General features: G+C 37.4%; 1 protein-coding gene across 1 annotated transcript in view; it reads right to left on the reverse strand.

Annotated features, from left to right (window-relative positions):
- The window catches only part of VEGFC (vascular endothelial growth factor C), a 108,387-nt gene that overhangs the window by 33,775 nt on the left and 51,309 nt on the right, over positions 1-23,303 (reverse strand). The window contains exons 4-5 of the mRNA XM_039219795.1: positions 3,204-3,417; positions 1,145-1,335 (exon numbers count right to left, since the gene is read on the reverse strand). Coding sequence (XP_039075726.1) covers positions 1,145-1,335; positions 3,204-3,417 — 405 coding nt within the window. The remainder of the gene's footprint in view (positions 1-1,144; positions 1,336-3,203; positions 3,418-23,303) is intronic.

Genomic DNA, 23,303 nt, shown 5'->3' on the forward strand with positions numbered 1-23,303 from the left:
AAAAATGACTGTTTTTTCCAAAAAAAAAAAAGCAATTTGGGTTGCATAACAGGGCAGTGTCTGCAAACTCGGGAGGCCAAAGGATCACTGCAGTAAACATTTTAGAAACTGCCAACCAGATGGGAAAACACAGCTGACAAAACTGAGGTAGTCATTTCTACTTAGTTCTATCACAATAAGAGCAGATTTTTATTAGTGGGATCCAAACTTTTGATCAGCTAGGTCTGTAAGAGAAGACGTTTCTCTCACCTGTGATCTAAGTATAGACCGTTATTTGACTAAAAGCGTGACTCTGGGGTCATCCCACACGGTACAGATCAAACCGAGCATCCCGTTTTGGAAATTATTTTCCACTTTGAAGGTCAAAGTACAGTTCCGAATGTAGCCAGTTACCTATGTTACTCCACCTCTCAAAAGTGACTAGAAGCGCCTTTCAGGCAAACACGGCTTTGTCTCTGAGGAAGCGTCCAGACATCCGTGTGCAGAGGCCGGTGATCACAGCACTTCCAGCAACGCTCCGTGCTTGTCCCCAGCACACACATGCCCCCCGACAGCCTCCCCCTCCTCCATGGCCGACCCACCGCGCAGCTCAGTGCATCCGCCCCGAAAACCCCAGATCTAAACCCAACCTTAAGATGTGTTTCTTGGTGATTTGTTAGAAGCTTAACATCTCGTGTGATGGGACTTCACGGGGAATTCAAAATCCTTGAGATTTGGCGTCAGAACGTTTTCTTGGCTTCCTAGGTGGACACAATGAACGCTCTGAGAGCACTGGCTTAACTTCAATATCGCACCGTTTCACAGAACACCTGCATTTCGGCGTATGTTTTGAACGTGTACTTTGTGCTGTATCTCTATCATCTGAAGACTGAACCATTTAATAGTCATTTATTGCCGAAGGAAAATATTTAGCTCTCTCTCTCTCATACACCCCTCCCTAAGTATATTTATTCTTTTCCTCCTTTGGCTCGGATTCTGCTGTTATGAACAGAGTTCCTAAAGGTCAGTTACTTTCTTTGTGAGATGCTCTCATCCACATCGCAGGCCCTTGAGAAACTAACCGCATTCCCCAAAGAGAATGTCAGCAGCTCTGACGGGCACAATGTGCCCCCCGGGGGACAGGGCCGGGCCGGGCTGCACCTACCGTCTTGCTGAGGTAGCTGGTGCTGGTGTTCATGCACTGCTGGCCCTCACTGTTGCAGCAGCCTCCACATCTGTAGGCGGACACACACGGGGGTTTAAAGAAGGTGTTTGTTGCCGCGCCGAACTCCTTCCCCACATCTATACACACCTCACGCGGCAGGCACTGAGTTTTCCTCCACTCGCTGTCAATACCTGTCGGGGCACAGGGGGGCCGTGAGTGACACAGGAGCCAGCGAGGGCGAGGAGCCTCAGGCCGTCAGAAGTCACATTCCACTTCACATTTCCGATTTAAGGACGATCCGTAATGTGAAAAGAAAAAAGGAGGGGCGCCTGGGCGGCTCAGGTCGGTTAAGCGTCTGACTTCGGCTCAGGTCGTGATCTCAACGGTTCGCGGGTTTGAGCCCCGTGTTAGGCTCTGTGCTGACAGCTCAGAGCCTAGAGTCTGTTTCAGATTCTGTGTCTCCCTCTCTCTCTGACCCTCCCCTGCTCACGCTCTCTCTTAAAAGTAAATAAAAACATTTAAAATAAATAAGTAAATAAATCAAGGAGTTGACAGGATCCCAAATTGCCCTGTAACCCAGAATACAATATAATATTTAACAGGGCACTTATTTTCTTAAAAAGCAGATCTCCTTTTTTTTTTTTTTTTTTAATTTATTTTTGAGAGGGAGAGACAGCATGAGCAGGGGAGGGTCAGAGAGAGAGGGAGACACAGAATCTGAAGCAGCTCCAGGCTCTGAGCTGTCAGCACAGAGCCCAACGTGGGGCTCGAACCCACGAACCATGAGATCATGACCTGAGCCGAAGTCAGACGCTTAACCAACTGACTGAGCCACTCAGGCGCCCCTTAAAAAGCAGATCTCTACAGCCATGTAACAAGCTAAAGTAGGATTATACTTTCTTGAAACGATGCCTGTTTTCTACAGCATTTATGTTTGGTTTTCTTTGCTTACGAAAATGAAGATTTAATATATAGACCTTCGCAGGCCCTGCAGAGAGAGTCGCGCTCATCTGCTATATAGCACGTACTACTTTTGTGGTCTCTGAGCAAATACAAACATGATTTAATTTTTCTTTTTAAAGTGAGATGTAAATGAGAAAATGGCTATGGGTTTGGACTGAATTGAAAGATCGTTTTTAGGCAGGCTGCTTGGCAGCTCTGGGAAATGTCATGCTTGTGGCTACTTGAAAGGCAAGGGTATTTTCCATCAAGCGGGACATGGACCCAGAACTTTCAGGAAAGTCAAATTTTCCTGTTCCTTTTATACTCTTGGAATTCTGTTTCCCGTGGGTTAGTAGGTTAGCTATAGCACTGCTGACCCTTTAAATCTGCATTATACGTGATGTACTTCTTAAATACTTTAGCTTATTTTTCCCATATTTTCCTGCGAGTGAAATTTTTAGAAAGAAAGCATGAAGCCATGTTGTGTGCATTTGTTTGGAAATAAATTGCAATCTCAAACCTTGAGAGTGATTCATATCTAACAACTGAAGGCAGTTATTTTTTAAAAGTAGGCCACCCATTCATACCATGCCACTTTACCCGGCATAGTAATTTTTGTGGCCCTTTCTGCTAGATCTTTTAGTAGCTTTCCCAAAGTCCACCTGTCAAGCAATAAGGCAAGAAGAAGTCACTGGAAAGATGATCTGGGGTGATTTATAAATTCAGCATTTCTAAATCCAAATTAGAAAATCTATGTACAATTATTTTGTAAGATATAGAATGTTTAAATTGTTAACCTGACGGAGTGTGTAAAATATATCTTCACCTTTAGAAAATTTTGCTTTGGGATATCACCTCAATTTAAAAAAGAAGTGTGTTGATATGCACACATCTTTCTAGTCTTTACATTTTGAGAAATCCTTTTAACCAGTCACTGTGAAGTCATAAAATGGTATATTTTGAAAATCTTTATTTCTGTTTTGTTTGCTTTCAGCCCTAAAGACATTTAGTGGTACAAACACTGAAATTTAAAAAAAAAAAAAAAAAAAAAAAAAAACAGGCTGGCGGCTTTCACTGGGCTGATGAAAACTTATCAACTATTTTCCCCCATACTTACTTTTCAAGATCTCCGCGTTATAATGTGCTGCAGCAAATTTTATAGTCTCTTCTGTTCTTGCATTGGTGTTGGGCTGTTCTTTATGATGCTGCCAGCCGCCTTTCCTTAACTGACACTTGTACATTTTCCAGTATTCTGGGTAGAGTATGGTCATGAGCTCATCGACACTGGCCACAGACCTCAGCTGGTCCTCCAGATCGTTGCCTGCGTACGCCTATCAAAGAAACATGCGAGATCGATCATTTCTCACACTAGGGGATTCGGAAACAAATGCATGAAAGAACCCTGTAGGTTTAATGTTACGTATGCCAGATCCATATTAAAAATCAGGGTGCCTGGGTGGCTCAGTTAGTTAACTGTCTGACTTGGTTTCGGCTCAGGACATGATCAAGTGACTGGCGGGATCAAGCCCCACGGTGGGCTCTGTGCTGACAGTGTGGAGGCAGCTTGCTATTCTCTCTCTCTCCCCCCCTCCCTGCCCTTCCTCTCTCAAAATAAATAAAATTTAAAACATATATTATCAGTTACCCCCGAATGATTTAACTTTTCTTGGTAAAATTGTATCCATATTTTAATTTGAATCAATACCACAACTAAAAATGAAGTTAAGTAGCACAACCAAATTTGGCAAGTATATATTTCGGTTTTAAGACAAAAATTTGGTGAGACGTAATTTTAAAAACCATTTCTAACATAGCCTGTCTGATTTACAGTTTTACTAAATTGGCAAATTTTAAGTTTGAAAATTCATTCAAGCTTGTATTAGCCTTCAGCACATATAAACCCAAGTCCACTCTAATCCTTTGCTTCACTTTTAATTACCAGCATCAATAAAATATAATTAAGCAGGATGCTTGAAATTAGGAATCTAATTTTATGGAAGTGATTTTAAAATAAATAACCCCGTGAAGAATGAGATTTCCACAAAAGTATCACAGTTAGGTATATATATTGGCAGAACCACCAAATATTTCCAAAAATGTTGATAGGCAAGACGTATTCTGCTATGGAAAAGGCATGAACAATCCAGAGAACATGAATTCTGCTTAAAACTAATTGTCTACATTAGCGTATCTAGTTAAGTTGAACATTCCAAGTTGTATTCAGGTAGTTACTGGGGCACCTGGGTGGCTCAGTTTGTTAAGTGTCCATTCTGGGCTCAGATCATGATCTCACGGTTTGTGGGTTCGAGCCCTGCATTGGGCTCTATGCTGGTGATGTGGAGTGTGCTTGGGATTCTCTCTCTCCCTCTCTTCTCTCTGCCTCCTCCCCACTTGCGCACACACACGCTCTCTCTCTCAAAATATATAAACTTAAAAAATTATATTCAGGTAATTACCATAGATACGAAAAAAGTTTTCTAAATTATACTTTGAAATTCTGGAAAATGGACACTGTTTATATACAAAGTGAAATACAACATCAATGTTTATTTTACACTGTCATAAATATGGACATCTAAATATGGAAGTAAACACTTGGGACACAGGTTCTTCAAGTTGGGTGTGCAGAGGCATCAGCCTGAGAGCTGTTCAGTTCAGGCACCACCCCACCTGTCTCAGACAGAGGTCAACAGCCCACATTCTAGCAAGCTACAGTTTTCTCCTTTCTAATTTTGATGTACAAGAAACATTGCTTTGAAAAATCAAAATACTATGGGAAGTCTTTTAACCATTATTTTGAACAATCAAAGTTATTCTGATGTAGGTGCTATTTGTACTTTATTTCCCCTTTCTTCATTAATTGTGTCCTTGGGGCATAACACTTAATCTCTTTAGGCCGGTGTTTTAAAAATATTGATATTAATCCATTACCTTCTAGAATATAGAGGGCGACTCCAGATATGCCATGCAGCTATACACACAGTGTAATTCCATCAACTGGATGGAGCGTGGGGACGGACAGATCCCAGCTTAAATGAAAGCGACCACATATCCTCACAGTCTCTCAACAGTTCACGAAATATTTGTCTCAGGAAAATTTCACACATGACATAACATTCAAGACTCAAAAATGTGTCATAATGGAAAAGGATTAACCGGAAAGGCATTTGGCAGAAGTACATGGGTAGATGTTCGGTCCTTGGTACTGGAAGTGAAACGCCATGGATGGGTTTTGTCTGCCTCTGCTTGCCTGGATCGCCCTTGAACCAGCAGAAGCAGCATGGGTGTGTGTGACTGGTGGGTCCCTGGGATTCTTTCCCCCATAATTTGGCCAGGAGTGAAGTCGGGAGGTGACCTCAGCTGATCGCACGGATATCACAGGCACAGGCACGAGTGTTCCCTCTGCCAGGAAGAGCTGCAGCGCCACACCTGATGTTACACGGCACAGTGACAGGGGCCCTCCAGGCCATTAAGATAAAAGGCCGTAGCAAAGAGGGACTTTCAAGTATTATTTGAAGTTTTACGGCAAATCACTCTTGTACTTCAAAATTAGAAGGGAAAAGAACAGGGATGCCTGGGGGGCTCAGTCGGTTAAGTGTCGGACTCCTGATTTTGGCTCAGGTCACGATCTCCTGGTTCGTGAGTTAGGCCCCATGTCGGGCTCTGCACTGGCGCTGTGCAACTGCTTGGGATTCTCACTGTATCCTCTCTCTCTGCCCCTCCCCTGCTTGTGCTTTCTCTCTCTCTCAAAATGAATAAAAAGAAGGGAAAATAACAATATTTATATCTATGACAGAAAACACTGTTACTCAATAAATAGAAAAATAGAAACATACTTAACAGAAAAAATGCAATATAAAAAAACTTGAAAAAGAACCTAAAACTGAACCACAACAAAGGACTAGAAGATAAAAGTTATATATATGCTCTTCAGCTGAAAAAAGGCCTTTCTGAAGGTGAATATAAAAATAAAGTGTAAACTATGTGTATGGTAGCAAATACTGTAAACCAAATAAAAGGCAAACAATAAGGTAGAAAAACTATTTGCGGTATACAGGACAGATGGAGAAGGACTAATATTCTTAAAATATCACATGAATATGTTAATGACAAAAACCAAACAGGTACTTCAGTAGAAAAATGGGCAAAGATCTTAAATGGAATATTCACGAAGAATATATTCTTATGTATTTGGTGACGGTAAAATGAAGGGAACTATAGTTTCTTTCGGTCCTGGTGGGAGTATAAATTTGGATAGCTCTTTAAGGCAAATGTGTTATTACAAGTTGAAAGGACTTAAAAACAAGCTCCATTTTAGATGTTAAAGTGAGACAAACTCACTTTAACAGTGAATTAAAATTTCTGTCTAACAGAAGGGAGAATATAATTATGCCAGATGTACGTACAACTTCATCACAGGGCTGTCTATCATCATGAATTTTAAAGAACAATCTATACAGACATTAATAAAAAGACGGATTAAATAACATACAGTACAAACAGAAATTAGCAGAGAAATGGAATGAAATGACATTATAAAATGATACATAATTGAGACTTGTCAAGAGGTTCATAAATGCTTTATGAAGAAGTATACAATTTATATACAGTACACGCAATGTTTATACCTGTAGCACAGTCTTTTCACAAAACCACATTTATGTAGAGATAGTATGCATACATGTACGTTTACAGACAATAGTAAAACATGCAGCAAAAACAGATCTATCTTTCCATCCATCTATACACATCATCTCCAAATTGCAGGATTAAGGGAATTATTATGTCTTTCTTTATATATTTACGTACTTTAGATTTTAAAGAATGTACACATATAACTTTTGCTAGCAGAATGAAGATTTAAAAGTAATGATCTTGGGATGCCTGGGTAACTCAGTCCATTAAGCATCTGTTGATTTTGGCTCAGGTCATGATCTCATGGTCATGAGATACAGAGCCTTGGGTTGGGTGCTGTGCTGAGCATGGAGCCAGCTTAGGAATCTTCCCCTCCTTCTCTCGGCCCTCCCCTGCTTATACACTCTCTTGCTAAATAACAACAAAAACAACAATAATGGGGGCCTCTGGGTGGCTCGATTAAGTGACTTCAACTCAGATCATGATCTTGTGGTTGGTGGATTCCAGCCCCGTGTCGGGATCTGTGCTGACAGTGCAAAGCCTACTTGGGATTCTCTTTCTCTACCTTTCTCCCTGCTCCTCTCCCACTTGTGCTTTCTCATTCTTTCAAAATAAATAAATAAACTTAAAAAACTTTTTAATAATAATAAATAAAAATAATCGTCTCTAAGTGTTTCAGCAGGGCACAGTATCAGCAGTGAGTACAGCCTTTGTTGGCTTGGTCTCCTGATGACTCTACAAAGCGCACCCTTCAAATATTACTTAGTGTGTATAGCAACCGCTGCCGAAAGCAGAAGCTTTCGCAGACAAAATGGTATAAAAGTAGCTTGAGCAATTAATTGATTTATCCCCATTGACTTTAGTCATTCTATCTGTGTAGGAAAAAGCAGCTCTACAGATTTCCATCTTGGTTGAAGACCTTATTTAATGGAGTATCATTAGATTTCATTTGAGTCTCACTTTACTCTGTAAAATGGGAATGATAATACCTTCCTCATAAAATTTTTATGATGATCCAAACAGATATTTGATATAGAAGCAGAAAATCTTATAGTTAATGTTGGAATTACTTGTCACTATAACATCATTAGAGAGAAAATAGTACAGATTGTTTTTTATACAAATTGAAATTTTACTCAATTTTGAACTGTAACTCTCAGTATTGTACTAGTTCAAGGACGAGATTTCTTTTGATCTGTCTTCTGCATTTTTGTTCTAAATGAGGAGCAACCCAGGAATTCAGCATTGTTGGCTAAGTGACAAGGCTATTAAGTGAATCCAGAGGAGACTCAAATATTAGGAATAGATACTACCAGCTCACCATGGTATCTTCATATTCTACTGTCAATGAATTAGTAGGTGTCCCAGTAACCTAGAATGAGTTCTGAACTTGGGACACATTCAAATCTTTCAAGTAGAAGTGTTATCCGTGTGAATGTCAAGTTCTTTCTCAAAGATTTCTTTTTTGGGGGGCGCCTGAGTGGCTCAGTTGGTTAAGTGTCCAACTCTTGGTATGGGCTCAGATCATGATCTCATGGTTCGCAGTATCAAGCCCCCAGCTCTGCGCTGGTGGTGCAGAGGCTGCTTGGGATTTTCTTTCTCTGTGCAGCCCTTACCCTGCTTGCAACCCCCCCTCTCAAAATAAACATTTTTTTAAAAAACTAAAAAAAAGCTTTCTTTTTAAAAATTGTGATATACAACGTTATATTAGTTTCAGGAGTATAACATAGTGATTCAACAATTCTATACGTTACTCAGTGGTCACTACCATAAGTGTAGTCACTGTCTGTCACCAATGTTATCAGAGTATTACTGACCATATTCCCATGCTGTTGTTTCAATCTCCATGACTTATTTATTTTATAACTGAAAGTCTGTACTCCTTAATCTTCTTTATCTATTTCAACCATCCCTCCACACACCTTCCCTCTGGCAACTACCAGTTTGTTCTCTGTATTTAAGGGTGTTTGTTGTGTTTTTTAGATTCCGCCTTGCTATCTAAGTGAAATCACATGGTATTTGTCTTTCTCTGACTTACTACACTCAGCATAATATCCTCTAGGTCCACCCATGTTGTTGCAAATGGGAAGTTCTCTTTCATTTTTATGACTGAGGAATATTCCATTAAGTGTGTGTACCTGTACACATCACATCTTCTTTATCCACTCATCTTTTGACGGACACTTGGGTTACTTGCTTATCTTGGCTCTTGTAATACTGCTTTAATGAACAGAGGAATACATATTTCTTTTGAAATTAGTGTTTTCATTTTCTTTGGATAAAGTAGGAGAATTTCTGGATCATATGGTCTATTTTTAATTATTTGAGGAACCCCCACACTGTTTTCCACAGTGGCTGCACTAATTTATATTCCCACCAAGAGCGTGCGAGGGTATCTGTTTCTCCACATCCTTACCAACACATATTGTCTTTTTGATACTACCTATCCAGACTGGTATGGGCAGTATATCATTGCGGTTTTAACTGGCATTTCTTTGATGACTAGTGATGTTGAGCACCTTTCATGTGTCTGTTGGTCATTTGTATGTCTTTAGAATAATGTCTATTCAGGTCCTCTGCCCATTTATTAAACGGATTGTTTGCTCTTTTATGGTATTGAGTTGTATAAGGTGTTTATATATTTTGGATAGTGATCCCTTATCACATATATCATCTGCAAGTATTTTCTCCCACTAAGTTGCATTTTCATTTTGTTGATGATTGCATTTGCTGTGCAAAATCTTTTTATTTTGGTGTAGTTCCAGTAGCTCCTTTTTTGCTTTTGTTTCTCTTGCCTGAGGAGACATATCCATAAATATGTTGCTATGGCTGACGTCCAAGAGATTACTGCCTAGGTTTTCTTTTTGGTGTTTGATGGTTTTAGGTCTTACGCTTAAATCTCTAATCCATTTTGAATTTATTTTTGCATATGGTGTAAGAAAGTGGTCCAGTTTCATTCTTTTGCAAGAAGCTAATCAGTTTACCTGGCACCATTTTTTGAAGAGACTTTTTCTCCATTGTATATTTTGGACTCCTATGTCATAGATTACTTGACCCTATAAGTGAGGGTTTATTTCTGGATTCTCTATTCTGTTCCATTGATCTATGGGTCTATTTATGTGCCAGTACCACACTGTTTTGATTAGATTATTATAGCTCTGTGGTACATCTTGAAGCCTGGGATTGTGATACCTCCAGGTTTGTTGTTTCTCAAGATTGCTTTAGCTATTTGAAGTCTTTTGTAATTCCATGCAAATGTTAGGATTATTTGTCATACTTCTGTGAAAAATGCTATTGGTGTTTTGATAGGGACTGAACTGAATATTGCAGGTTGCTGGGTAGTACAGATATTTTAACAATATTAATTCTTCCAACCCATGAGTACTGAGTATTTTTCCATTTGTGTCATCTTCAATTTCTTTCATCGATGTCATAGTTGTCAGAAAATAGATCTTTCCCCTCCTTGGTTAAATTTATTCCTAGGTATTTTATGCTTTTTAGTGTCATTATAAAAGGGGTTATTTTCTTAATTTCTCTTTCTGCTATTCTGTTATTAGTGTATAGAAATGAAACCGATTTTTATATATTAATTTTGTATACTGTGACTTTCCTGAATTCATTTATCAGTTCTAATAGTTTTTTTGGTGGAGTCTTTAGGGTTTTCTATATACAACAGGTCATCTGCAAATTGTGACATTGCTTCCTTACCAATGTGGATAACTTTGTTTCTTTTTCTTGTCTGATTGCACTGGCTAGGACTTCCATTACGATGTAGACTAAAAGTGTTGAGAGTGGACATTCTTATCTTGTTTTTGTTTTAGAGGAAACACTCTCAGTCTTTTACTACTGAACACGAAGTCAGATGTGGGTTTTACATATATAGCCTTTATTGTGTGGAGGTATGTTCCCTTTAAACCCATTTTGTTGAAAAATTTTTATCATGAATTGGTGCTGTATTTTGTCATATGTCATATGCTTTTCTGCATCTACTGAGATGATCATACAATTTTAATCTTTCCTCTTGTTAATGTGACGTATCACATTGATTTGTGAATACTGAACCACCCTTGAATGCCCAGAATAAATCCTACCTGACCATGGTGAATTATGCTTTTAATATGCTGTTGAATTTGGTTTTTTGGTTTCCCATTGGTTGAGGAATTTTGTATCTGTATTCAAATTCATCAGGGATATTGGCCTGTAGTTTTGTTTGTTTGTTTTTGGAGTGTCTTTGTAAACAGGGCAATACTGACCTTGTAGAACTAATTTGGAAGTTTTCCTTCCCGTTCTATTTTTTGGAATAGTTTGAGGAGAACAAGTACTAACTCTCTTTCAAAGGTTTGAGAGCATTAATCTGTGAAGCCATCTGGTCCTGGACATTTATGTATTGGGAACTTTTTGATTACCAATTTAATTTCATTACTAGTAATCTGTGTTCAAACTTTCTATTTCCTATTCACTTGTAGAAGATGCATATTTCTAGGAACATATCCATTTCTTTCTGGTTGTCCAACTTGTTGGTGAATAATTTTTCATAATATTCTCTTATAATTCTTTGTATTTCTGTGGTATTGTTTCTTATTTATCATTCCTCATTTCTAATTTTATTTATTTGAGTACTCTCTCTTTTTCTCTTGATGAGTCTGGGTAACTATTTTCCATTTTATTCATCTTCTCAAAGAATCAGTTCTTAGTTTCATCAATTATTATTGTTTTGTCTTTTCTTCATTTGCTTCCACTTTAATCTTTATTCACTCCTTCTACTAGAGTTGAGCTTTGCTCCTCTTGTTCTAGTACCTTTATGTTGTAAGGTTAGGTCGTTTGAGAATTCTCTCTTTTCTCAAGGTAGGTCTGCATTGCTATATCTAAATGCTTTCTTGAGTGTTTATATTCACCACTGTTGTTCCAGCATGTTGAGGTCATTTGCATGAATGTTGATATACTGCTTTTATTTTCCAAAGTGATTTGGTATGTCTTAAAATAGAAAGTGTCTTAAAAATGGATATTCAACTGTAATAAAAAGCTTCATGTAATCTAAAAATAAATTTGATTCTGTATTCTACTTTGAAGGGCTCAATTAGGAGGTTCTTACTCTATATTACTCTCATGTAATGTTTAGCATGTATACATTTGCAAAGAGCAAACTATGTGACTTTCAGAGGAGGATTTTGAGGTGCTATGGAAGTCAAGCTGATGATTCCAGAAGTGACATGATGAGAACAAACTTTGGGGATTCACCTGCCATCAGTAAATCCCTTTCATTATGAAGAATCATAACAGAACACTTGAGGTAACATCGGCTGTAGACCCTAATCAACTTTACATTTTACACATATGGCTTACAAAATCTAGGTTTCCTTTTGCTTCTCTGTGTTGACTAGGGGTTGTTCAGATGTCTATTAGGAGAATCACCAGTGCACATAGATTGTCCTTCCTTCCACAAAATGTGAGCCCAGAGAGTCAATGGTAAGTAGGAACCCACCTAGAATTGTTAGTAATGGCCTAGCATTTGCCAATAAGTAGAAATTTAAATGAACAAACAAACAAACCCTACCAATCCAATGTCAATATTCCTTCAAACAACAATCTTTAATTGCTACACTATATATAAATTTGGTACTCATTTAATTTATGAAGTTGAAAATTCATGAGTAAATGCATATGTTCTAATTATGGAAAATTATCTTTCACTTGAAAGGATATATTCTTATCAAATAGTAAAAGTGAGAACTGAAAGAGTTGGCAAATGACCATCAAAGATAGGTTTGATCACACTAGTGTAGTTTCATGAAGTAGTCAAAAGGTTATAGGCAAATTTGTTTAGTTGTCCAAAATATATATATTGGGGGGAGGGAGGAGAGGAGGTAAATAACTTATAGGGCAAATGGAAAATAAGAAATGTTTACATTTTTAAAATTAATTAGTTTTTAATTTACATCCAAGTTAGTTAGGCTGTGGTGCAACAATGATTTCAGGAGTAGATTCCTTAATGCCCCTCACCCATTTAGCCCATCCCCCCTCCCACAACCCTTCCTGCAACCCTCTGTTTCTTCTCCATATTTAAGAGTCTCTTATGTTTTGTCCCCCTCCCTGTTTTTATATTACTTTTGCTTCCTTTCCCTTATGTTCATCTGTTTTGTATCTTAAAGTCCTCATATGAGTGAAGTCATATGATATTTATATTTGTCTTTCTCTGACTGACCAATTTTGCTTAGCATAATACCCTCTAGTTCCATCCATGTAGTTGCAAATGGCACGATTTCACTGCTTTTTAAAAATTTTTTTAAATGTTTTATTTATTTCTAAGAGACAGAGAGGGTGAACAGGGGAGGGTCAGAGAGAGAGGGAGGTACAGAATCTGAAGCAGGCTCCAGGCTCTGAGCTAGCTGTCAGCACAGAGCCCAACGCGGGGCTTGAACCCACGAACAGTGAGATCATGACCTGAGCTGAAGTCGGACGCTTAACTGACTGAGCCACCCAGGTGCCCCAATTTCATTCTTTTTGATTGCCAAGTAATACTCCACTGTGTGTGTGTGTGTGTGTGTGTGTGTGTGTACACCACATCTTCTTTCTCCATTCATCCAATGATGGACATTGGGGATCTTTCCATACTTTGGCTATTATCGATATTGCTGCTATAAACATTGGGGTGCATGTGCCCCTTTGAAATGGCCTATCTGTATCCCTTGGAATAAATACCTAGTAGTGCAATTGCTAGGTTGTAGGGTAGTTCTACTTAAAATTTTTTGAGGAACCTCCATACCATTTTCCAGAGTGGCTGCACTAGTTTGCACTCCCAGAGATATTTACATTTTTTTCTTTAACTACACTCTATCTTTAAAAGTCTGGCTTAGTAATATATTTTTTAAAATATGCATTTTCATGGATAATTTTACAAAATAAAGCAAACAGAAAATCATTTGGTCAAATTATCAGTTTTTAAGACAAGAAATTTACTAAAAAAGTTTAAAAGAAATTATTTTTCATATTATTCATCACATGTATCATTTCTTTCTCTTAAGAAACCAAATTATCAGTAAGGATCCATCTATTGTAAGGCAATAATCAAAATCAATAACTCTACACTACCACTGGGTTTCCTCCTCCCTCCCTCCCTCCTTTTCTTCCTCCCTCCCTTCCTTCCTTCTTTCCTTTCTCTCTCTCCTTCCCTCTCTTTCTTTTCCTCCCTCCCTCCCTTTCCCTCGCCTTCCCTTCCCTCCTTCTTTTGAAATAGGGTCAGATCCCATCATTAGAATAAGTAGTTGTTGAAATTATTCTTCCCCTAACATATCAAAGGAACTTGCTTATTTAGTCCTTCTTACTTAACAGTGGCGGTTGTAGGACACACGTACTGTGAGTTGTTCTGTTTCCTTCGGCTAACTATTCATGCCAGGCAAATTGAAAAGTTTTAAAATTATATTCTGATGAATGAAAAATACCTTTTTAAAGCACAATCTGGGCAAGGTGGTGGAGTGTAGAAGGTTTTGGATTTGAGAAATCCTCTAATACATAGTTGTAAAATTCTTGTCTAAAATCCCCCTTTAGTAGAGAGTCATAAATAAACATGTAAAATCAAATGATATTCTTCTAGGAACAGAAACTTATAAATGTTTCAGATAACCTTAGCAAATCGTTTTACCAAATGTTTCAGTGTAGGCGTCAGAGTCAGGTTGTTTCCCCTGTGAGCTGCACCCATCAGCCACATCTACAGCACCCTGATGTGTCACAGACAGGTGACCCGGAAGCAGATGTTTCTATTTTAGTTTAATATCGGAAATTTTTAATTGGGGCCTTTAGGTTTTAGTTTTTTGCTTAATCCTCTGAAAATGGTTTATTATAATTTTTGAAAATAAAGCCATAATAAAGAATGGAATCTTTTTATATCTATTATGGATAGCATAAGTTGTTTTTTCAAAAAAGAAAAGTCATCTGGGCCAGAGCAACTTCTTAGTAGACTCATCACCAAAGACAAATGTAACAAAAGCAAACATGAACTACTGGGACCTCATCAAGATAAAAAGCTCCGGCACAATGAAGGAAACAATCAACTAAAAGGCAGCCTACAGAATGGGAGAAGACATTTGCAAATGACATATCAGATAAAGGGTATCCAAAATCTATAAAGAATGTATCAAACTCAGTACCTCAAGACAAACAATCCAGTTAAGAAATAGACAGAAGACATGAATAGACACTTTTCCAAAGACGACAACCAGATGGCTAACAGACACATGAAAGGATACTCAACATCATTCATCATCAGGAAAACATAAATCAAAATTATGCTGAGATACTACCTCTTATCTGTCAGAATGGCTATTAACAACACAAGAAATAACAGACGGTGGCAAGGATGCAGAGAAAGGGGAGCCCTCTTGCACTGTTGGTGAGAATGAGAACTGGTGAATCCACTCTGGAGGACAGTATGGACGTTCCTCAAAAACCTAAAAATTGATCTAGCAATTGCATCATTAGGTATTTACCCCAGGGATACAAAAATACGGATTTGAAGGGGTACACGCACCCTGATGTTTATAGCAACATTATCAACAATAGCCAGACTATGGAGACAGCCAAAATATCCATTGACTAATAAATGAATAAAGAAGTTGTGGTATATATATGCAATGGAATATTACTCAGCCACCAAAAAGGGAAATCTTGCCATTTGCAACAATATGGATGGAGCTAGAATGTATTATGGTAAGTGAAATAAGTCAATCAGAGAAAAACAACTAATATATGATTTCACTCCTATGTGGAATTTAAGAAACAAAATAGATGAACAATGGTGGGGGGGGGACTCTTAAGGATAGAGAACACACTGGTGATTGACAGAGGAGGTGGGTGAGAGATGGGCCAGATGTGTGATGGGTACTAAGAAGGACACTTGTGATGAGTGCCCGGTGTTGTATGGAAGCGATGAATTACTGAATTCTACTCTGGAAACCAATATTGCACTGTATGTTAACTAAAATTCAATTAAGAAAGTTATGTGTGGAAGCATTTAAAAAGTCACTTCTTTAGTATTACATATATAAGTTAAATTAAAGAATCAAATACTTATTTAATCAATGAAGCAGACTCTTTGAAAATATACTAAATATTCATTTTCAGTTGTTACTTCTGAGACAACTTCCTAATTTAATGCCAAATTAGACAGTCATCTCTGCATAATCCACACAATCGATAAGATCACTCTATATACACCACTTTCTTGCACACGCCACTGGAAAACACTCAGTTGCCTCTTATTTTCAGATGGAATTGGTTTTACTTCCTTGTAGAATGACAAAATGATCTCAGAACTATTAACTCCAACCTTTGTCTATATATGATAGCAAAGATATCACCAGATAAATGAAGCCAAAAATAGTGAATGTTTTTACTGACCACAGGGAAATTCCAAGGAACTAAAACTTATTACTCTAATATTCCAATACGTGCATATTCTGGAGCAGTGACTCTACATCGTAGGGTCATTTGGCAACATCTACAGACATTTTCATTTTCAGAACTCTGGGGTGATGCTCCTGGCGGCAGTTAAGTCAAGGCCAAGAATGCCATCAACCACTCTAAAATGCACAGTCCCTACAAGAAAAGAATGATTCAGGCCAACACTCACTGGTGCTGCTGTTGGTAAACTGTGCAGCTGAGTTAGAGTGGATTTTATCATTTACTGGCCTCTTGAGAACGTGTCAGAAGGTTGAAAATGTGCATGAATTTGACCTTTAAAAATCCCTAGAGACATCAGAATGTGTAAATGAATGGATCTAAACTATCACCAGCCAGTGGACTTAGTAATTGTAACATTCTCCGGGAGATTTATTTATCATCCAGGGTAACATCTTATTTTTCATTTTGCATAAGCATTTCTCAACACCATTCCTTTGTTTCATAAAGAGAAGAGAATGTAGCAGTTTAGCCGTAGTCTTCCTAGGTAAGGAAATTCAAAACATCTCATAATTATTTTCCTTTGATTGCTTTCACTTTTTTTGAAGATTAATTTCAAAATCATTTTATACATTTTTCCAACAAGTTTATTTTGAAATTAATAAATACATAATTATAATATCCCTTTCTAGTAATGTTTTTCTTTGATATTTTAGAGGCCAATTTATGTTAATGCCATTTAATCTTGAAGTAATATTAATAATGCTTTAAAAATCTTTAATTACTAATATTCACACAGGAAAGTGAACAAATGATAAGGACACAGTTTGATAAATTTTGACAAATTGAACACACATGTGTAATCACACCCAGATGAAGATACAGAGGACTAACCACATTCCAGAAACTTCCTTTGTTCTCCTCAGTGATAACTCTCCTCCAAATAGTGCCATTTTGTTACCTTTATGCATTTCTGTTTTCTACCAACATAGTTTTTAGTCTCTTTCAACATAATATAAATGGCATCCAGTAGCATAAAATATTTTCTTTTGGGTCCTTTTTCTCAACCTTATGTTTGGGACATTGATCTCCATTGAAGCAGCTGGTTTCCTGCTGTGTCGTTTCTCACTGTTGGAACTGCCAGTTATTAATCTAGTCTTGTGACAGACATAATATGGATGGGGGGTCTATAAACAGAAACAGGATTGGTGGTTCAGGAGGTATGCTTATACAGAGCTTATAGAAATGGCCTTTTTCCCAAATAGCCTCACCAGTTTACACTCCTGCAGGCTGTATGTCGGAATTCTTGGCTCTGCATGTTTGCCAATGACTAGCGGTGTTTGGTGTGTAATTTTAGCCATTGTCAAAGGGTTGCGATAATATTTTGTTGTGGTTTTAATGTATAGCACACCTCGATGACTGTGTTGACCACTGTCCTATTATTTGGACATTAGGTTATCCTTTTTTAAAAAGGACCAGTTAAAAGCTTTGTATACATTTCTGTGGCTGTCTTATTTGCCACTGATTTGTAAGAACTCTTAATGACTCTGGATACAAATCTTGTGTTGAGTATGCATATGGTTAACGTCTTCTTCCAATGAGAAACTCGTATTCTCACTCTCTCAGTGGTGTTTGCTCAGAGAAATTAAAGAAAATCTCCGTAAAGGAAGAGACCTGCCATGTAAACAGATTGGAACACTCAGTACCATTCAATTGATAATCCTCCCCACATCGATCAATACATTCAATGCAATCCCAGAATTTCTTGTAGAAATGTCAAACTGATCTCAAAATGTGTGCAAAGTATCCAGAATAACTAATTTGATTTAGAAAAAGGAGAACAAAGTTGGAGGGCTCCTATGATCAGGTCACAAACTGTACGGTAATCAGGACAATGTGATACTGGCTTAAGAACAGATTGATAAACTCGAATAGAGAATGCAGAAGCAACAAATAAAAAAGCTCTATACTGATGATCAAAAGATTTTATTTTATTATTATTTTTTAAATGACTTATTTCTGAGAGAAAGAGAGAGAGAGAGAGAGAGACATCATGAGCAAGGGAGGGTCAGAGAGAGAGAGACACAGAATCTGAAACGGGCTCCAGGCTCTGAGCTAGCTGTCAGCCCAGAACTCGACGCGCGGCTCAAACCCACGAACCGTGAGATGGTGACCTGAGCAGAAGTTGGACACTTAACCGACTGAGCCACCCAGGTGCCCCAATGATCAAAAGGTTTTAGACTAAAGTGCCAAGGCAGATAAATACAGCAGGGTAGTCTTAGGGGGCACTGGGGCAATCCGCTAATCATATGCCAATATGAAAACAGCAAAACAACCACCACAAAAGCCCCCAAACCAGAAAACAAAACCACTTCCTTCTCACTAGACTCGTAAGTGAATACAAAATAGATCACGTAATTCAGGGTAAGCGTTAAAACTGCAAGATGTTTAGAACAAAATGTAGTTTCATCTTTGTAAAGTTGGATTAGGCCACAGTACCTTGGGTAAGACATCAAAAACACAATTTACAAAAGAAAAGATGGTAGACTGGACTTTATCAAAATGGAAACTTGTGTTCTTCAAAAGATATTAATAAAATCAGAAGACAAGCCAAACATGGAGACAAAATGTCTTAACATCATACTGTTGATAAAGAACTGGTATCCAGAATATATGAAAAAATATTCCAAAGAAACAAAGAAAGACAACCCACGTTTAAAAAGGTCGGAGGCAAAAGACTTGAATAGATGTTTCTCCTAAAAAGATATTCAGATGGCTAACACGCATTTGAAAAGGTGTTAAACATCATTAGTTATTAAGGTAAATTATGCAGATTAAACCACAAGCCACTAGAATGGCTATAATCCAAAAGAATCATAGGCCAGTACTGGTGAGGATGTGGAGACATTACAGCCCATGTATTGTTCATATGAATGTAAAATATACATTTTGGAAGCTAGTTTGACAGTTTCTTAAAGAACTGGACAAATACTTATCATATGGCCCAGTAATTCCACTGCTAGTGAAATGTCCACACAAATACCTGTATGTGAACGTTCATAGTCACATTATGCATAATAGCCCCGAACTGGGAAAAACATTACAAATCCATCACCTGGCTAAATATGAGAAAAATGTGTTACACTGATATAATGGAACAGCTATTCAGTTGAAAAGAACAGATTACTGATACATACTACAAAACTGATGCACCTCAAAAATATTATGCTGAGTGAAAAGAGCCAGACACAAAAGACTATGCGTTATATAATCCCATTTATAAGGAATTTCTTGGAAATTGCAAAACTATAGAAAGTAGACACAAATTGGTGATTGCCTAAGCCTGGGGGCAGGGATTGATTAAACACAAGAGCACTTTTTGGGGGAAATAAAGATATAAAATTGGATTGTGATGGTTGCTTTATGTCTCCAAATCATCATCTATTTACAGTGAGCAAATTTTATGGTATGTAAATTATGCTGCAATAAAGCTGTTAAAAGTGAGACTCTTCTCAGCCCCCCTTGTGAGGAGCACCTCCTTTGTGTTGGAAGTGTGGGATCACAATATTGCACACCTGACCCTAGTACTACACTGCATGTTAACTACCTGGAATTTAAATAAAAACCTTAAAAATGTGATTCTTCAACAAAAAAAGTTAACAAATGTAATTTGAAAACAGTCAATGAAAACATTTTGTTGAAGTATAATTAACATATAGTGTTATATAAGCTTTAGGTGTATAATATAATGATTCAGTTCTGCACATTACTCATTACTCATCACCATAAGTGGATTCTTAATGTCCTTTATCTATTTCACCTCTCCCCACACCCACCTGTCCTCTGGGAGCCACCAGTTTGTTCTCTGTATTTAACAGCATGCTTTTTGGTCTTGTTTTCTTTATTTTAGTTCTTAAATTCCACATGAGTGAAATCATATGGTATTTGTATTTGTCTGTCTGACTTACTTCACCTAACATTATACCCTCTAGATCTATCCACATTATTGCAAATGGCAAAGTCTCATTTTTTTTATGTCTGAATAATATTCCATTGCATATATATACCACTTTATCCATTCACTTATTGATGGACACTTGGACTGCTTCCATATCTTGACTATTATTTATATTTATTTGGGTACATACCCAGTAGCAGAATAATTGGATCATACTGTATTCCTATTTTTCATTATTTGAGGGACCTCCATACTGTTTTCCACCATGGCTGTACCAATTTGCATTCCCCCCAACAGAGCAGAGAGTTTCCTTTTTCTCCACATCCTGGCCAACACTTGTTATTTCATAGCTTTGTAACTTTAGCCATTCTGACTGGTGTGAGACGATATCTCGTTGTGGTTTTCATCTGTATTTCCCTGATGATTAGTAATGTTGAGCATCTTTTCATGTGTTAGCCATGTGTATGTCCTCTTTGAAAAAAAAAATCTATTCAGGTCCTCTGCCCATTTTTTTCCCAACTGGATTATTTATTGTTTTGGCATTGAGTTGTAGAAGTTCTCTCTGTAGTCTGGGTATTAACCCTTTATTGGATATATCATTTGGAAATATGTTCTCCTATACAGTAGGTTGCCTTTTACATCATTTTACTGATGGCTTCTTCTGCTGTGCAAAAACTTTTTATTTGGATGTAGCACCAATACTTTAATTTTGCTTTTGTTTGCCCTAGCAGGGGATACATATCTAGAAAAACGTTTCTATGGCCCACACCAAAGAAATTACTGCCTATGCTTTCTTCTGGGAGTTTTATGATTTCAGGTCTCAAATTTAGGTCTTTATTTTGAACTTACTTTTGTGTATGTAAGAAAATGGCCCACTGTTGTTCTTTTGCATGTAGTTGTCCAGTCTCCCAGCACCATTTGTTGAAGAGATTATGTTTTCCCCATTGTATGTTGTTGCTTCCTTTGTTATGGATTAACTGGCCATGGAAACATTGTTTACTTCTGAGCTCTCTCTTATGTTCCATTGATCTATTTTTTTCTGCCAGTATTATCTATATTATTTTGATTACTTCAGCTTTGTAGTAGATTTTGAAATCCTGGATTTTTCTTTCTCACGATTGCTTTGGCTGTTTGGGGTCTTTTGTGGCTCCATATCAATTTTAGTATTTTTTGTTCTACTTCTGTGAAAAATGTTGTTTGCATTTTGAAAGGCACTGCATTAAATCTGTACACGCTTTGGGTAGTATGAACATTTTAACAATACTGATTCTCCCAATCCATGAGAATGGAATATCTTTTCATTTGTTTGTGTTGTCTTCAGTTTTTTTCATCGATGTTTTATAGTTTTTAGAGGGCAGGTCTTTCACATCCTGGATTAAGTTCATCCCTAGTTATTTTGTTTTTTGGCGCAACTGGAATTAAACTGTTTCTTAATTTCTTTTTCTGCTACTTCATTATTAGTGTAAAGAAATGCAACATACTTCTGCATATTAATTTTGTATTCTATGACTTCACCGCATTCACTTCTCCGTTCTGGCAGTTTTTTGGTGGCATCTTTAGGCTTTTCTATGTATGGTATAATGTTATCCACAAATGGTGAGTTTTACTTCTTCCTTACCAATTAAAATGCCTTTTATTTCTTTTTTGTCTGATTGCTGTGGTTAGGACTTCCAGTACTATGCTAAATAAAAGCAGTGAGAATGGATATGCTTTTCACGTTCCTGAATTTATAGGAAAAGCTCCCAGCTTTTCACAATTGAGTACCACGTTAGCTGTGAGTGTTTCATATATGGGCTTCATTATGTTATGTTCCGTCTAAACCTACTTTGTTAAGAATTTTTGACATGAGTAGATGTTGTTCTTTGTCAAATGCTTTTTCTGCATCTTTTGAGATGACAGTATTTGTAAGTGTGATGCATCACACCGATTTATTTTGCAAACCTTAATCCACTCTTGCATCACTGGAATAAATCACACTTGATCATGGTTCCAATATTTTCTTTCTCACTTAAATGACAGGCAAGGCAACTATTTCTGATTTTGTTAAAGATGTTATCTCTTGCTGTTGAGAGAGTCATTCCCTAGTTTGAAAGAAAGTATTTCCAGTGGGTTTCTCTGTAATGGAATTTTGTTTATTCTCAGTCTACGGGGAATCTTTTTTCTTCTTGCAGTAATCAGTTCTCTCCTCCCTTGGAGCTCCTTCCTACATGACTTACTGATGACAAATAGATTCAAAAACACCTTTTAAATCCTCACATTCTAGTAACATTTCCCAAAATTAGTCTTTCAGGTACAAGTGAAAATTTGTCTTCTATTCTTTATCCTCAGATTTTTTTCAAACATCATTGTCTTTTTATCCAGGACATTTACCTATATTTTTAGGATTACAAATTACAAGACTGCAAAACACTTCACCATGGTAAGATTAGTGATTATGGGTTTTTAGTTTAATAATTTAAATTTTGACAGTATAGAGTAACTTTTTGTTCAGAACAGTGCAAATGTGTCCACCTTTTGGATCTAGACAGAATTCTGGCTCACATGCCTTTCAGTCAGTTCTGTTCTTTACATGGGAAAGAAAAGGAAAAGAAACAAAATATTAGTGGCTATATACCACCACTGTCTTTGCCTTTTTTCAGCACTGGATGTTTTGGACAGAGGCTCTTGGAGGAAATCTTCCCAGAAATGAAATTCTCCTCTTTGTCTATTTGATAGTGTAGGGAGAATTTAATGGAGTAAGAGATTGGGAAGTGTCATATTCAAGAGCTTGTAAATGCACACTTCTGAATGGTGACACTCTGAATAGAACAGTCCACAGTTTAACCTTAGAGGTCCTGATGCTGACCTTCCAAGGAGGAGACACTGGACCAAGTAGCATCACATTGCTTCAGAGGGCTTCTTGCCATTTGGATCATTTGGCTATTTGAAAGGACTATGAAATTGTTTCAGTGATGTATGTAAAATTCTCATAATCTTTTGATATCTATCTTACGTAAGTTGAAACCTTTAAATAGCCTTCTATAACATCTAAAATAGCAAAGACTTTGGAAACTAATTGGCCTTAATTAAGATACATGTACCCGTTCATCTAAAAATGGACTTATATCCCTTGTTTCCTGCTAGAGAAAAGGCACTGTCTCCACCCTGAAGTATCATCTCCTCCATGGAGACTCTTCCTTAGTTTTTATAACCAGAGAAATTCTGTAAAGGCTCCAGGCTTGAAAATTATTT

This window comes from Hyaena hyaena, unplaced genomic scaffold, assembly GCF_003009895.1.
Source record: "Hyaena hyaena isolate Hyena2069 unplaced genomic scaffold, ASM300989v1 scaffold_835, whole genome shotgun sequence".
In the NCBI taxonomy this organism is placed as follows: domain Eukaryota; kingdom Metazoa; phylum Chordata; class Mammalia; order Carnivora; family Hyaenidae; genus Hyaena; species Hyaena hyaena.